Below are 15,685 nucleotides of genomic sequence, written 5' to 3'. Positions count from 1 at the left end.
AAGCATCGGTGATTCCTTCCAATACCAACTTGTTGCTGTCCGGGTCTATCTTACCTCAACTGGTTGCATCGCCCATTTTAACCATTTTTTAATGGAAATTGTTACTTGCATACTGGATTGCATTTCTACATATACGGACCAGAAGGCGTAAGGTGTCCATCTTAAAGATTGATGTAAGTAGGTGTTCCATTTAAAAACAATGGAAACTAACGGTCCAAATGTTTTTTTATTAGGGTTATAATTTTTAGTTTTTAAACTTGATTTATTTTTTCATATTCCATCTCAAAAATAGATTTAATAAGAGGCCTTTATTTCTACATATGCGGGCTTGGCTGCATAGAAACCGGATCCTTTTTTAATTATTTGTTATATGCTGTATATTTTTTTAGGTACGCTTTGTTGAGAAGCAAACATCTTCAAAATCTCAAGTGAATTTGATTTGTAAAAAATATAAATAAATAAAAATTCAAAATTTTTGGATGAATATGGCTTTGGTTGGTTCTCCGTTTACTAATGGGAGTATGAATCTTTCCATCAGTGGAGTGGCGTACACATTCCTAATTGATACCAAAGCCAGCCATTCCAGAGGATTCAGCCTAACAGGCTTTGCCCCCCTTAAAAGCAATGAAAGAAGAAAGTTAGGGCAGATAGTTGTATAATATTTGCAAGGTACGAAGGAGAAGGGAAGAAAAAAGGTCCATTGAAGTAAAGGTAGGAGTAGTTGGTCACCTCGTCAGTGGCAGCTTGAAGACCAAGTCCAGTGGAATTTGGACAATAATGAATTTAAAAAAACTTATTAAATTACCTATAAAATATTGAAAAAGTTAACATGTTTTAAAATATCAATAAAATATTATATGAGTTTGAGTTGGAATAGTTTCAAAAGAGTAATGGAAGGAGCGGTGGTCACCTGGTCAACGGTAGCGTGGAGACCATGTCCAGTGGAATTTGGACAATAATGGATTTAGGAAAATTTGTTAAATTACCTATAAAAGATTGAAAAGGTTAACTAATGATCCATATCTTTTGATTTAATTTTAAAATGCCAATACAATAATATGTGAGTTTGAGTTGGAATAGTTTCAAAAGAGCATATGGTCAATTAGTTCATCTCCTGTGGGTTTATATTAAAAGGAAATATTTCTATACGTTCATCTATTGTGGGTATATATTAAAGGAAATGTTTATGTACTTCCCATACATCATAGAAGATGTAGGCTTCCCCTACCATTCAGCCATCCAATTTTGATCAAGAGAGCCATTCACCGTTTGATTTTAGATCCGATGTCTCAAAGTATTTTATTTTTAGTTTATTTATACAAATTGTATGAATATAAAATTTGGTACGTGCAATCTTCTCATTGGGGCACACCTATAAAAAATATTAAAAATAATTTTTTGAAAAAATATAATGATCAAAATACCCCTTGAAACTTTTAGGGGTATTTTGGTCATTTTCTTTATTGAAAATATTTTTTTTGTATTTTTCGCTAGTGAAAATTTAATAGAGAATTGAACGTCCAAAATTTGGTGTCAAAATAATTCATAAAAAAAAAATTAAAAATAAAATGGTGTAGAGACGTGACATTGTGATTGGAGCAGTCTTAGCCATCCATTCAGAATGAACGGTTGGATAAGGGGAGATATTTAAGTTTTATATTGTAGGTAAAGCATAGAAAGCTTGCCCATATATTATAATAACGAAAAGTATATAATGAGACCATTTATCAAGGTAAAGCATAGAAAGTTTGCCCATATATTATAATAACGAAAAGTATATAATGAGACCATTTATCTTTAGTATAAAGTAGTCACAATTAATTTTGACCATTGGATGCACTCGACTCAATGAGAAAGATGAAGCGCTCTCGCGCCTCAATCAAAGACCACCGTGGCATCAACGTTTTTTAATCAGCTAAGCTCCTAAAATTAGATGGCTGCAATTATTCTATTGACAAAGCTCAAAACGTCAAAGGAAATTTTTTCAAACTTTGTGATGCACGCAAACTATCAAATTTCACATTGGATGGTTGTATGTAATTGTGATTATTTTGTATCAAAAGTAAATAGTCTCATTGCATACAATCCTAACTTTTCATGAATTTATGGTCTAATACATAAAAATTCGCTCATAGGTTGTTTTTTTTTTATTACTTTCCAATGAACAAGTAAGTATATAATGAAGGGTTTGGTTTGTATAGGGTTGCAACCTTAATCAATCAAAATGAGGTGCACCTTCAAACTTTGTCATAAGATGTAATTTTTGTGTCGAAAATTTTTAGGGTGGCCCAAAAATGTATTTTTTATCTTTAATTATAAGATTTTAAACTTAAAAAATGATTCAAATCAAGTCGAAAAATTGATAGTCCAGAGAATATGTTGCAAGATGTACTATTTTGGGACTTAAAAGTCTTATATATATATATATATATATATATATATATATATATATATATCAATGTCAAAATCAATGTAGGAAAAATCAGGCGGTTCAAATTCCCCAGTTTTACCATTACAAGGTATTTTAAATATATAAAATCTCAAAAGATAAGTGATTTTGTTTGTAATGCAATTTTTAATGTTTTTCATCGTTTTGGCAAAGATTAGGAATTCTTTTGGCCATTAATAATTAATTTTACATTTTTCTATGTTTTTCAAAAAATTTCAAAAATATCACTGGGTACAAATCGATTCTTTAAAATCTATTTTTTCATTAAATTTCAACTTAATTTGAATGTGTTTTGCTTAATCATGCTTTAAATATACTTTTTATATTTTATTAGATTTATTTATATATATTTTAACACTTTTCTTACCACTGGGGAGTTGCTTAGTTAAGTCGGTTGAACTAGACGGTGTACCGATTAGGCCAGTTGAACCGCTTTTAACCCTATGTCCGATTAGCTGTTTTGGTTCGATTTTTTCTACATTGGTCGAGGCAATCAATTCGATTATTTGATGTATTTATGAAGTGCGCATAAATTCTAAAGAATATATATCAATATCCCATACTTTTAAATTTCATATCTCCATATACTTAAAAATTAAAAATATATCTTAAACCATAAAAATCTTATGTTTTATATCTTCTAACCCTTTATCCACGGATACTCTCTTTAACCAACTTTTTCTAATCTAAAGAAAGAATGACGATTATTTTTTAACCCATCCTATCTCTCTTCATATATATGTGCCGATCGTCTCCCTCTTTTTCTCTCCCCAGTATGACTCACCCCAAGCCCTTTTTCTCTGTGCTACTTCTCTCCCTAAAATAGGTTTATTGGATACATGACCTCCATCTCCTCTCTCTCTCAACATGTGTAATTATTTAGAAAAGGTGCATAGAATCCGTATCATCATTGCCAGAGATCTCTCTCTAATAAAAAGTGCACAATATCATTGTACCACCATTGCCTTTGATCTCCTCTCTAAAACGAAGTGCATAAAATCACTATACCACATTAATTTCTCTCATTGATCTCCATTTCTAAGAAAAGAAGTGCATAAAATCATATACCACCATTGCCATTAATTTCTCTACTTTAAACGTAGATATAAATATAGACAAACCCTAACCAAAGGAACCAAAAATTGAAATCCCAATCTCTACCAACATGGAGCCCAACATCAGCTCTTTTTCATATGTCTCTCTCTCTCTTGTTGGCAGCATTTGCCATGACCTCAACAAGCACGCCTTTAGCTAGAGCGTCCAGCCCAACCAAACCCACATTCAGGATTTGGGAAAATATGCCATCTCCACTTACAATAAAAAGAGTAGAGCCACGTTATGTTTTATCTCTATAGTCAAATGGATGGATTAAAGAGGATAAAGTTAGTTAGGAGATAAGAAGATATAAAATATAAGATTTATGTGGCATAAGATATGTTTTTAATTTTTAGGTGTATGGAAAATATAAAACTTAAAAATAAAAAGCATAAAGATATTTTTGAAAATACCTAATACAATTTCATTGCACCTATTTTGTTGGGTTGGTTTTAAGTCATAATTTGTAAAATAGCATTCTAAATTGCTCTAAAGTGTGAGCACCCTAATAAAACCTTATAACAAATTATCTTAACCATCCATTTTGTTTTAAAAATAAATGTTTATAGGTCTTCAAATTTATTATTTTTTAAATTTTAAATTTTATTTGTGGTGTTGAAAATTGATTTTAAAACATCGATATTTTTGGTCACCAAAAGGACGAGGAATTGGGGTGACACTGTATTTTGTTTTCATAAAATTAGACCTTATAGACACCTCATCCTATATAATGAAAATGAAAAATAAATAGACACGCTGTAACCCAGCCGGAGTGTCGTAAAAGGTGGCCCGCCGCTTTCTCTCTCTCTAGACTTCACGCCACCTACCCAGTGGCGCGCCGCTCTCTCTCGACTTCACGCCACCTACCGGCCATTGGCATTCCTCTCTCTCTTCTCTCCTTTTTAATGGCGGTTAATGGAAAGAAAGGAAAGTGGGTGGGGTCATTCGCCTCCCCAGCCGCTCTCTTTCTCTCTCTAGGATTCCCATTTGGTGGGTAGCGTTTGTCTCACTCTCTCTCTTTCCTCACTTCATCTATGCCCTTTCTGCAATCCATTTCAACCCACTCGACCATTATCAGAACCAAGTTTTTTATCAATGGATTCTGAAAATGGTCTCTGCGACGAACTCCTGGAAGAAATCCTTCGTCGCTTGCAAAGCTTCTCTGAGCTCAACAGCGTCGGCCTGGTTTGTAAACGCTGGCTCACCATTCATCGAAGAAGCAAGACCACTCTTGGCTTAAGATTACCTGATCCCCCACTTTCTCTCTCTTCCCTTCTCTTTCACTACCCGCGCCTCACCACTCTGAGAATTGTCCCTGAAGATCTATCGACCTGTAACTCCATTGCTTCTGATTGTGCTCTTCACGCCGTCGCCTATAATTGTGCCTACCTTAAGGAACTCCGCTTCTTCGCTGGCCCTGTTTCTCCTTCGAGCCTTGAGGTTCTGGCCGCGGGCTGTGTTTCTCTCTCTTCTCTCAAGATTTTGGGTTTTGGGCCTTTGTGTTTTCGGTGGCTTATTGGGTTTGGTTCATTGAGGGAGCTTTCAGTCACTTATGTCGATTGCAAAGGAGCTGGGTTTCAAATTGGGTCAGGCTTTGATCATGGCAATCAATTTGCAGAGGTGAACCTGCCATTGGAGAAGCTCTGCTTGACTGGAATCGGCCCTGGAGATTTGGGTCTTGGGTGGTTGTGGAGAAGTTGCAGGAAATTGCAAAAATTACAGCTTTGTAGCTGTGCAGGAACTGGAGATACTGCTTCCTCTTCTTTCATTAACTGTTTACCTGGTCTTCGAGAAATTGAGCTGAGAACTTGTAGAACTATAGCAGGTAGAGTGCTGCGTCATGTTGCAGAGAATTGTGGGTCATTGATTTCTCTGGTTTTATATGATGGGGGAGATAGAGAAGGCCTTTTTCAGGTCATTAGGCAATGTAAAACTCTGCAAATTCTTGACTTGAGGCTTCCTCTTGATCTCGATGATGAGGGTTTATCTGTGATTGCACAAAATTGCAGAGAATTGAGAATTCTTCGCCTTTACAGTTGCTGCTTGATAAGTGGCTGTGGAATCAAACTCCTTGGTCCAGCCTTAAGTTCTAGGCTTGAGGAGTTGGTGCTTGTAAACTGTGATGTCTTAGAGAGAGAATTGGGGGTACTAACTTCTTTGGGGCAGCATTTTAAACTGCTAAAAAAATTGGATTTGTCTTATAACGAGGGCTTGGTCGACAAAGAATTGATGTCGATGCTCGTTTCCTGCCCAAGCTTGGTGGAAATAAAGCTACGCGGCTGTCGAGGATTGACTGATAATGTGGTTTTCTCTGTGTTTAAGAGTTGCCAATCTCTAAAAACCCTTGATATTGCAAAATGCCATAAGATATCGACTGAAGCTATTGAATTTCTTATTCTGAACTCTTCAAAACTGCAAAGAATCTTGGTGGAGGATAGTAAACTATCAGACTGTGCTAGAAATTGGGTGTCTTGGAAAAGAATCGAACTTTCATGATAATGGCCTACGTGGAAGGAAGAAAGTAGGCCCCCCCCTTAAACCTCAGCTCAATTCTTGGCATTCTTGTGGCTTGCTGAATCAGTAAGCACATCATTGTTGTTTAATTATCATTGAAAATCCCTCCACTGTGAATTTCCTTATGGTTACTGTATTATAGATGCTTCTATTCATGAAACTTGGCCATCTTTAAGTTATTTTTAGTTCCAGAAATTCAGCTGTAGATGAAGGCCTTCAACTGTGGAATAAAGCCCCAACAATGTCCATAGATTCCTGGGGATTAAACAAACCGGAGAATAAAAATCAAATTGTAAACCGCCACTCTCTTTTCTGCTACTGTTCTATCTCTATTATGGATTTTGGGAGCTTTGGGTGGTGATTGTATAGAGCTGCTGCTTGGGCCAAAGAAGATGACCCAGTGAGAGTTGTATTTATGCTGATATATAACTGAACCACTAATTTTTTGGTGGGATACCTATTATGTAGCTGATATGTGCTCAATGTCATGGCAATCTCGCAACACTATAAAAGGCCATGAATAAATGGTTGCTTTTGTGTATGGGGTTCTTAAACCTTACATAATTCATGTGTATGTGGTTGGTATTTGTATTTTCTGTGTGAATGTGCTTATAATTCATGTGTGATTGCCATTTGCATTCTCTATTCATTGTGTATGAGATCATTCCATTGTGCAGGAAATGATGGGCCTTGACATGCTTTGAAAGTTTGCATATTAATTGATGAATAGAGGTGTTGATCATTTCCTGTGAATATATCTAATTGGGTCAATAGTTTTAGCCCATAAAGAAATGTGAAATTGGGTTAATGAGGATCAATGCATCAAGCTGCTTATCATTGTTCTATTTTAATTGAAGCACTCATTCTTTTGAGTTTTCCTTTATTTATTATTCTGTTGTTTCAAGCCAAATGAGCATGAAGTAGATGCACACCAAGTTGTTTAATCGTCATCATGGTGCTCTCTTGTGAGTTTGTGTATCATGGAAAAACTAAGATCTTTTGAGGTGCACCATAGCACCTTTATTTAGCATTTGTACATGGGCAATCCATGTTTCTTTTCTCGTGATTATCCTTTTAGGATACAAATTATTAACGTTGCAGGAACTGTACCTAGAAGACCCTAGATCCCTTAAAAGCAAAAGACCTGATTTTATACAAATGAATTTTCCTAATGAATCTAATGCTAAAGAAATCTATGATACATAACCAGATGGTTGAGAAACTATGTAGGCATCACACAAGTGATTACAACATCAACAATCAGTAAACGAAAAAGAAAAATGTGAAAACAAGGCAATACATGCTGTTTGCAGCGCCTTCACTAGGGCAATATATGCTGTTTGCAGTGCCTTCACAAGGGCAAGCCGTTTGCAGCACCTTCACAAGGGCAGTATATGCTGTTTGCAACACCTTTATATCATCATTATCCAAGCCTTATCCCAACGATTTAGGGTCAGCTACATGAATCCTGTTCCTCGATTCTCTCCTATCAATGGCCATACCATATAACATAGGTTCGAGATTCATGATAAGATATGACAGTTTTATACTGGCTGCCTACCTAATGCAACCACCTCTTTTACCTGGGCTTGGGACGGGTTAAAAGAAAGTTTAAAGTCTTCACCCTTATTAGACCATTGCAGCACGTTTATATGAAGTGCAAAATGGCACAACAATCATTGTGCCATCCTTGTTTAGTAGGTTCTTGATTATATAACCTAGCTGAATGAATAACATGCCCTGGTGGTAAAAAATACCAAATGTTTGTGGTGTTCGGTATTTTCAAAATGGCTTTGATAGAATGCCTAAACCCTTATGGGGCATAGGTGAAAACGTTAATGGACTGTTTGGATCCTGTCATATAAAAAACCTGGTAATTCATATCTGGGATACAAAGGGCTAAAAGCTATTTGGGTGGAGCTTTGGAGCTCATAACCAGGTTATGAACATCCTCAAAATGCTTTGTAACCTGGATATACTCCATGAACATATATGCTAAAGGATAAGCTCCATCATGGTTTTTGAATTGAGAAGTTTTCCGCCCATTAGGATAAGCTCCACCATGGTTTTTTAATTGAAAAGTTTGCTGCCCTTTACTCCTCTTTGTTTTTTTTAATTGAACTTCCTGGCTTCTGCCTCTCTAACCCCCTCACTGTTGCAAACACTGGGCTCACCTCTCTCCTTGATTTCTCATCCCCTCCCCAGAAGCTCCAGCAGTACCAGCATTTTCTCCATCTCGTTTTGGGCTTCATTTTCCACTCCAATTGGGTGGTATTTTATGCATAGAAGAGCTACCATTTTAAGCATTTGGATTCATTTGTTACAGCGGTGTAGTTCTCTTCAGGCTTCCTCAACTTCAGTAGATCTCAGAGGTGAACTTGTACATACTCTTTTTTATGGAGCATCTTCTTCTTTCTCTATCTTTTCTTTATTTCGGAATAAAGCTCATACTAATGATGGATGGGGGCTCTTTTTTTTATTGTTATTTGCTTATTCCAGGGCCCATGGCTTCCCTTATTAACATAAATAGGGTTTGATTCCATTATTCACATATATTGGGTTTCTTTTTTCGACTTCCAAGTCAGAAAATCTAAAATATGTGGAAAACACTAATGAGGAAGGAAGAGAGAGAAATGGTAGATAGAAGATTATCCCAAGCCATGAAATCGATGAGCAAGAGGGAGGTTACCTTAAGCCATAAAATTAAAAAGAGTTAGACAGATTATCCTAAACCATTTCTGGTTTTATGTTCTGATTTTGAGATGACAATTGGTATGTGGGTTTGTTGATTTGAGAAGAGAGTTTCAATTTGTTTCAGTTTTTGAACATGGGTTTTAGGTAAGGGTTTGAATGGTTTAGGATTCTTGAGGAATTTTGTCAGAAATGAACAAAGAGAAACTGATTACTAATTTTGGTTTTACGGTGATTATCAGGTTTGTTGTGGGTTTTTTCAACTAGGGTTGGACCCTAATGAGATCTATAAAGGAATATTTGATATCATAGCTGGTGATTGAACATGGTCTTAGATTTGAGTTGGACCGGTTGAAAATTTTCAGGAATCTTGTTGCCAATGGTTTTGAAGCAGAAGAGCTCTACCTTGATTTGACAATTTGGTGAATTGTGGGGTTTATGGTACATGGGTTTTGGGTATTTGCAAGACCATCAAGATATTTTTCTTTTTTTAGAATTTCAAAATAAACAGATTTGAGGGATTGGAATCCATGGATCTGATTCAAACCTTTGATTTCACGCTGTTTTTTCGAGTTGCACTGTTCGATAGATTCACATATGGATTTGACTTTTCGCTTTTACCCTAAGACCTTAATCTATGTTGGAAGGTTTATTGGGGTTGGGGGGTGCGGGAGGAAGACTATGAAAGCAATGGTCTTTCAAGATTGGTTCTGATTGTTTTGGCCTCAAGGTATTTCAAGCCGGGTAGCATTCTATGTTCTTCTGACCTACCAGAAAGGGAAAAATCAATATGTAGCATGTCCACAATGAAGATCAATGTGACTATTATTCCGTATTACTCTGCTGTAGGCTGGTTGTGAGAGATAAGGTTTTGGTTTTTTTTTGGGTGTTTTTTGGGGTGGTGGTGCTGGTGGTGGTGTTTAAATTGAAATATCATAGAGATATTTCAATTTCTATTCAACATCTTATAGGGCGTGTTTGATAGCAGGAAGTGTATTCCTGGAACTTGGAACTTACCTAATACTGTTCATGTTTTGTGTTTGGTAAAAAAATGGAAGTCAATTTGAGAACTCCTCTACACTGTTCATGTTCCCATTGTTGTGTGTTAAAAAAGTTCCGGCCAAAAGGTTGGAACTTGAAATTAAAAGTTTGGTTAAAACTTCACGCCCGATAAAAGTTTTGCCCTAGGATTTCTTCTCATGTTCTTCGCTCATGCTGAGCCACCCCTCTCTTGGCACCGCCGCTCACAGCCAGAGCCAAACCCTCATCCCTCGCTAGGGTAGCCCTCTCTTCGCACTCATCCCTCGCTAGGGTTTATTCAGCTGCTGAGCCACCACTTGAGGGTCTAAGAAGACGGAGGAGGAAGCAGCTGAGCCACCACTCGAGGGTCCAAGAAGACAGAGGAGGTCTGTGTTATTCATCTTGAGGTATGCTATTGAGCTCTGATTTTCTTCATCTCTTTCATCTTTCTCTCTCTTTTCCTTGGATTTCTTCTTTGACCTCTGATCCTTCCTATTGAGCTCTGATCTGTGTTCTTCATCTTTCTCGAGGTATTTGCGTGCCCCAGACTGCGTGAACCACAGAGAAGAGACCAACTTGCACCTTCTCTTTGCGCCTATGAGCCTCCTCACAAAGTACATCTCAGTGTTTTCTCTCTCCCCTGTTTTTTTTTTTGCTCTCTGTTTTTTTCTGTATGGTTTTTTTAGCTTTTCAGTAGGTTTCGAACATGGTGAAAATGGATCCCACAATTTTTTTTCTATATGATCAGTTTATTCTCTTTCTGGCTTTTTTTCTGATTTTACAGATTTTTTGCACATGTTCCTATTTTTTTGTGTTTATTGGGCTCATTGGGTTACTCAGTATAGACTTTGATGAGTTGATTAAGATTTTTCTGAGTTGCAAGGGTTTTTGTTCTCATTTTGGGTTACTCAGCTAGGGTTTTTGTTCACACGGCTCTGTTTATTTGAATATGGAGACATTGGTCTTAGTCCTGATTTTTGTAAGAGAATGGTGTTTGAAATTTTGCTTGAATTTGATTTGTTTGAATGAATCGTGAAGGGTAGCGTTGTCTCGCTTAAAAAACTCCTAGAAGTTTCATGGGCTGTGCTGATCATCGATTAAAAAAGAATAATTTTGACCTATATTGCACTATTATACTATCTACTCTCTACTACATCATTAATGTGCTTACTGAAGTTTTTGGCCTCTTGAGTTGGATTACTTGTTTTTCAGTATTGTGTTCAGCAGGGGTTGGAATTCTTTCTTTTTTGTTTTTTTTTTTTGACATGAGTAGGGATTTCGTATTCTTGGTGCATGCTTTTGTGTTCTCTTTCTGTTTGGTACATGTTGTGGGGTAGTATTGTGTTCAGCATGGGTTTGGAATTCCCTTTTTTGTTTGAGACATGAGTAGGGATTTCATATTCTTGGTGCATGCTTTTGTGTTCTCTTTTCTGTTTGGTACATGTGGGGTAGTGTTGTGTTCAGCAGGGGTTCGGAATTCCCTTTAGTTTTTTTTTTTGACATTAGTAGGGATTTCGTATTTGGTGCATGCTTTTGTGTTTTCTCTTTCTGTTTGGTACATGTTGGGAGTTAGGAGAGGGAAAATTGGTCATTTTGGGGCTTGGCTGAAATGTTGGTGGTTTCCAACAGTTGGGTTTATGCATAGGTGGTTCATTTGTTGGTTCATGTGTTAAAGGGGAAAAGTGGTTGTACTGGGTGATTAGAGGTTCTTGTTGTTCACTTTCGTCATATTTTTTTCTTTCTTATTCATTTTTATAAATCACGGTTGGTGCATTTCTTTGAAGAACATAGATTAATGGGCTCCTTTCTTTCTTAGTTTTCTGAAAACCTGTGAAGTTTAGTTACTATGGCTTACGAGCTTGCTTGTTTTCATTCCTGAATTTGTTCTTCACTCAATGGTTTCATTTGTTCCAAGTATTTATTGAAACTGCTTTGCTTTTTTTTTTTTTTAAATTGCTTTGATAGACAGCTATGATGTGGGTTCATGAAATCTGTATATTTTTTCTATAATACACAGCTATGATGTGAGTTTGTTTATATCTTTTTATGCAAAGAAGAAATGCATGAATTACCAGCATTTGATTTTCTTCACTCAATGGTTTCATTTGTTCCAAGTATTTATTGAAATTGCTTTGCTACAAGACTTTAAAATTCCTTTGATATACAGCTATGATGTGGGTTCATGAAATTTGATATATTTGTTCCAAGTATTTATTGAAATTGCTTTGATATATAGAGAGGTTCGCGCTCCACTCACGTAGAGAGAGACTGTCTAGGGCTTCTCTTCTAGAGAGAGAGGGTTTTCCCTACTTGGGCTTCTGATTTACTCAGAGGGAGAAACCATGGCTGAGCTGAAGCTCTCCGAAAGCAAAGACCTGACCCGAATCGAGCGTGTAGGTGCCACTCCCACATCCGAGGCCTGGGCCTTGACACAAACCTCCAGCCCCGTGACAGCTCTCAGGGTGGTTATTTGTTATAAATTTTTGGTCAAGATAAACATGCAGTTAGCCAAACTATATGGTGTCATTTGTTATAAATTTTTGACTTGTTATTGTATTTGTCTTTCTTTGCTCTTCTTTTTTCAGATATTTCCTTATGTTTCTTAACGTCATAGTTCATTCTAGTTCCTTATGAATTTTTTTTAGACTGCTCATGTCGGGTTCGAATAAGATGTTTTGGAAGTGCTGTCCATGACTAGATAACAATAAAAATGCTTTGGCTTGAGGATTTCTATAAAGGATGTAGCGTGTTACAGATTTACTTATATATAATATGGATTTTGTTCTTTATAGATGCCAGTGAATCCTTCTTGTGAAGAAATATTCTACTTCTCTTCACATGATTGGTTAAATATTGTGTGAAAAATCTAATTGTCTTGGAAAGGTATTTTGTCCGTGAAAAGATTTTTCCTTGCCCCTTATTCTGTGCCCAAGAGACACTAGCTCTGCCCCTTGTGAACTGTTGTTTTTTTGGGCTGTGTTCGTTTTTGCCTCTTTTTTGTGTGTGTGGGGGGGGCGGGGGGATGATGCTGTATTTGAATTACTCTGTGCAAATTGGTTCACTTGCTTCCCGGTGAGATGACTGACCAATCAAAAGAATAAAAACAATTAGCTGGACTGCTTTCTATACTAACAAAATTTGTATCACTTTGATGGGGTTTTTTGCTGGATCATTGAGGAGATGCTACCATGACATCTCTTTCTGTAGTTTATATTTTCCCTTATGTTGTACTTTTTTCTATATTAAACAAATTTTTTTTCCAATCTACACAAAAAAAGCATGACTTTCCGTAATTCAGTAATGGGCTAGTTGCCATTGTTTGAAATGGCTGTGATGTTTGAGATAGTTGTCGCCTTCTATTCTTAGAAGCATGGCTGCGTACCACTGAGAGTTTATTTCAATAACTTCTCCTATGGGTGTGAAATTTCATGAAAAATCACTAGTCTTTCATTTTTGTGTCACCAGTTTGGAATGATTTCTCATTGCCATCATATCATGTTACTGTTATCTCAAATGTTGCACCAACTAAAATCAAATGAAAAGAATTTTGGAAAATTGGTTATTTGATTGCTTGTCCAAAATGAAAGAAGCTTCGACAATTTCATGCCTGCTAGATGGGCACCAGCTATCACAAGTGAATAGCGATCTTTTAATTAGTACTCCAATTTCTTGTGGGTTGAGGGACATATTTTTCGGTAAATATTGTCATTATCCTGCAATTAGCTCCTCTAGTTTTGTGGAATGTACTTGGTGCAATTTTGCTGGGGATCTCTTTTTTAGATGTCTTGGAAGTGGGTAACTTGTTTTTGACTGATTAAGAATTTTATACATTTATAAGCAATAAAAAGCTACAAACACTGAAAGAAGAGATATCTAAGGGATGTGAACCCCTAGCTACAAACACTGTGAGGCAGGATTAATTGGGACCCACTCGGTTGCGGAACTGATGCAAATGCCTCCAAAATGATTTCACTATTCTACTTGGTCTGACATGACAGGTTGCAGAGATCATTCTTCCTTAGGGAGCCCAAGCATTTATCTTTTTCTTCTAGAATGAAGCATTAGGATACTTGTGTAGCTTTTGCATCCCTTGTAGTGAGATGTTCTTTTTTACTTCATTGTGGAAGCCTGGGAAGAATGCTTGAAGGCCTTTGGATTCCAGGTTAGATGAACAAGGTGACAAGTAATCTTCTGAAACTGAACAAGAGTATCTTTCAAAGAATAATGTGCACACATTCAAAGCATGGTAACTAGTAGCGCATTTTATACATAGCTGATGCCCCAGGTCTTTAGTTTTACTTGTGTTTCTTGACTATCATATAACTTGAGACTCATCAAGTGTGGTTTGAAAGGTTCTCTATGGAATGTTTATACCATAAATGGTTGGCAAGTCGGTGTATGTTCAACTATTTTGTAATTTACCTGTTCTATACATGCTATGGTTTCAGATGTATCTAATAATTTATTTAATTGGATATCTATTCATGATTGAACATTGGTCATTGGATATCATTTTACTTGTAGATTATTGGTCAATTCCTAGTATCCTTCTATTCCTTTCCCCTCTCTTCCCCCCTCAAGTATATTGAAAAGAATGCCTGATTTTCAGGATGCAAGGATTTCTTGCTCTCTTCACTGGGGACACAGGTGAGATCCGAGCAGAAGTCATGGAACAGATTGACACTAAAGTGGCAGAGTGGAGAGTGGAACGCAAAGCTGAGATTGTGCCAGGGGTCCTCTTCATTGATGAAGTCCATATGCTTGACATTGAGTGTTTCTCGTTCCTCAACCGGGTATTAGAGAATGAGATGGCCCCTATCTTGGTGAAGGCCACGGACCAAGGCATTACGAGAGTTCGAGGCATAAACTACAAGTCCCCACATGGAATCCCGATAGACCTTCTCGATCGACTCCTAATCATCTCCACCCAACCTTACACTGAAGAAGAGATTCGAAAAATTCTCGATAACAGCTGCTGCGCTCGCTTTCCAAAAATGTAAGGGAAAGCTCGTGGAGTTGGAAGATATCAGTAGGGTTTACCAACTTTTCCTTGATGTGAAGAGATCGACCCAGTACCTAGTGGAGTATCAGAACCAGTTCATCTTCTATGAGGTTCCTGGTGAGGTGGATGGAGTTGAAACTATGCGAGTGTAATCTTGGGTTCTTCTTGCTTACCATCAATTTTTGGGATTTCATGTTCGATGTTACGGGAGAGAAGTCAGAAAGAGCTGACCATGCACGCTCACAACTTGGATTTTCTTGGTTAATTGTGTATTTTTGCATTATCATGATTCTACCCCCTCTGTTTTTTTCGGTTCGCGTAGTATCAGGAATTCTACCCGTTCCACTTCATGATAGAAGTGGTGAGAGGCCACATGATAGAATACTTATTTCACTTTTTCTTGGTATAGTTCATATTTCATATTCTATGCTACAATGTTCAATCTTAGGAATGGGGTTGAAATTTGTTTACCATGGTTGTACCTAGGTTGTACTCTACTTGGCAAAGGTGGCAGGTCAGCCTATGAATCGCAAGTTGAGGTGGAAGCAATTGCTCAGTATCTACTGCAGTGTGTAAAAAAGAATTACATGTATATCTGTTTTCATCATATACGAAATTCAGCCATTACATGTATATCTGTTCTTTATTGTATACAAAATTGAGCTCTCTATACAACGGACTTTTCAAAATTTCAAAAAGCGTTTTGACTTGCAGTGGGCTCAGTTCAATTGAATCCTGTTTTTAAAGAAGGTGCCGGCCTTGCTATTAGCTTCCTGTTAATAGGCGGGTTAGTTGCACGGCCAGCCCTCTCGTTTGATCTCATGGTTCATCAAAACAGGTTCTTCATTAGGCAGGACTTTTGTGGATGTGGCTCAACGAATGATGTTGCAATAATTCCCCTTTTGCTATGTTTG

General features: G+C 37.0%; 1 protein-coding gene and 1 pseudogene across 1 annotated transcript; both read left to right on the top strand.

Moving 5' to 3' along the window:
* The first annotated feature begins 4,355 nt into the window (after window positions 1-4,355).
* LOC18435134 (F-box protein At5g51370) lies at window positions 4,356-15,404 on the top strand. The gene is made up of 2 exons (XM_088870461.1): window positions 4,356-6,124; window positions 14,379-15,404. The coding sequence occupies exon 1, from the start codon at window positions 4,640-4,642 to the stop codon at window positions 6,038-6,040; it is 1,401 nt and encodes a 466-aa protein (XP_088726587.1). The 5' UTR covers window positions 4,356-4,639; the 3' UTR covers window positions 6,041-6,124; window positions 14,379-15,404.
* LOC148781738 (ruvB-like helicase 2 pseudogene) lies at window positions 14,380-14,923 on the top strand (annotated as a pseudogene).
* Window positions 15,405-15,685: the final 281 nt, after the last annotated feature.

Source organism: Amborella trichopoda, chromosome 6 (genome assembly GCF_054954075.1).
Source record: "Amborella trichopoda isolate Santa Cruz 75 chromosome 6, AtrichopodaSantaCruz75HAP2 v2.0, whole genome shotgun sequence".
Lineage (NCBI taxonomy): Eukaryota > Viridiplantae > Streptophyta > Magnoliopsida > Amborellales > Amborellaceae > Amborella > Amborella trichopoda.
The sequence above is the reverse complement of the archived record's forward strand: the minus strand, read 5'-3'. Positions and strand labels throughout refer to the sequence as shown.